This window comes from Protobothrops mucrosquamatus, unplaced genomic scaffold, assembly GCF_001527695.2.
Source record: "Protobothrops mucrosquamatus isolate PMUCROS unplaced genomic scaffold, P.Mucros_1.0 scaffold14996, whole genome shotgun sequence".
Taxonomy (NCBI): domain Eukaryota; kingdom Metazoa; phylum Chordata; class Lepidosauria; order Squamata; family Viperidae; genus Protobothrops; species Protobothrops mucrosquamatus.
Window position 1 is genome coordinate 4,358 of NW_015400765.1, and position 1,624 is coordinate 5,981.

At 34.0% G+C, this 1,624-nt stretch overlaps 1 protein-coding gene across 1 annotated transcript in view; it reads right to left on the reverse strand.

Moving 5' to 3' along the window:
• Positions 1–1,605, reverse strand: part of LOC107301600 (calnexin-like) — a 5,113-nt gene extending 3,508 nt beyond the window's left edge. The window contains exons 1-2 of the mRNA XM_015830801.1: positions 1,481–1,605; positions 615–756 (exon numbers count right to left, since the gene is read on the reverse strand). Of these exons, the coding sequence (XP_015686287.1) occupies positions 615–756; positions 1,481–1,586 (248 nt within the window). The 5' untranslated portion in view covers positions 1,587–1,605. The remainder of the gene's footprint in view (positions 1–614; positions 757–1,480) is intronic.
• Between the last annotated feature and the right edge of the window lie 19 nt (positions 1,606–1,624).

Here is a 1,624-nt window from a genome sequence, read left to right on the forward strand (position 1 = left end):
TGTTTATAAGTGACAGTTTTCCTGCTAAGTACCTGCATGTCATAAGCATTTGAATTAAAATTACCATATTGAAATCAAATCTGATGTTTTTTAATTTTTATTTGGTGTGCGTTGGAACAGGGGTAGTCTTATACGGTGAGTATAGCCCAAACTCTATATTTTAACTGGAAAAGTTGGGGGTCGTCTTATACGCCCAGTCATCTTATACACCGGAATATACGGTACCTCCAATTTCCAATTCTATCATATAAAATTATGTTATATACCAACAATGAGAAACTAAAATTTTTAAAGATTTTTTTTAATCCTGCCTTTGTTTTTTATAAATAACTCAAGATGGCGAACATACCTAACACTATTCCTCTCCTATTTTCCCCACAACAATAGCTCTGTGAGGTGAGTTGGGTTGAGAGTGATTGGCCCAAAGTCACCCAGTTGGTTTTCATGTCTAAGGTGAGACTAGAACTCACAGTCTCTTGGTTTCTAGCCTGGTGCTTTAACCACTAGTGACTAGACCAAAGTGGCTCTAAATTACATTCTGAGCCTTTGTCTATTGTTTATGCATTGGGTACAGTATTGCTGGTTCAGTGAAAAAGACAGCAAAACATACTTACTGTACAATGAGAGGCCTGGTGTCAAAGATAAAAGGCTTATTAAGTTTGGCAGAAATTGCATGATGTTTGGCCCGTGAAACCAACACAAGTCCTTTATCCCCAGGAAGTTTAGTATCCTTCATTTCCTGTACTTCCCATTTGCCTATAGAAACAAGACAGAAACAACACAACCTTGCTCTTTTGTTTCCATAGCAAATATGATGCAAATATGTCAAACACAACATTTTTCAAACTCTTCACAATTATCACATTGTGCTTGCACTACAAGCTCCTCCCTCCTTTCCTTCAGAAGACCTTAGCAGCAATACCTTTCGCAGGCAGCTTTTTCTTTGATAAAATTAAAAAATATGGTTTTTATGTTATTAGAAGCTACTGAATATCAATACATTTATGTAAGAACTAGGCATAATTATCTGTTCTTAAAAACTACTTTTTGCAAAGTCACAATGATTTTGTTGGAATTATTAATCTGGATACTTGTGAAAAATTATGCTTGTATTCTACTTTCATGAAATCTTTTTTTCTGCAACTGCAATGACCATCACTTTTAGTATATTTTTATATAAAAAGTAGGACAAGAATAGTCTTATTAGTGGGAAAAAACATACCTCAAAAAAAGTACATAAACAAATACTTTGGGAATTGGCCGAACAGATTTTCTAATAAACATCTAGATTAAGTTTAAATGCTCTAACAGAACTCTGATTTAGCTTACACTAAGGAAATAAATTTGTATCTGGGCTACACAGATTGCAAATTGGGTCTTATATAACTGAATAATCCTCTCTAGTAAAATATTCTTTCTGTATAGAAAAAAACATATTGCAATAAAACTTCCTATATGAAGAGTAACATATCATACAAACCATCATATTTGGCAATCTCATCATCCGTATCGTCCTTCTTGGCTTTAGAAAGGACCCACCTAAAAAGAGCAGGGAGAGTATTTTTCAATTTTATATAGCTACCCATATCTTGCAACTTTGACTTTGGATGGCATACAATAAAAC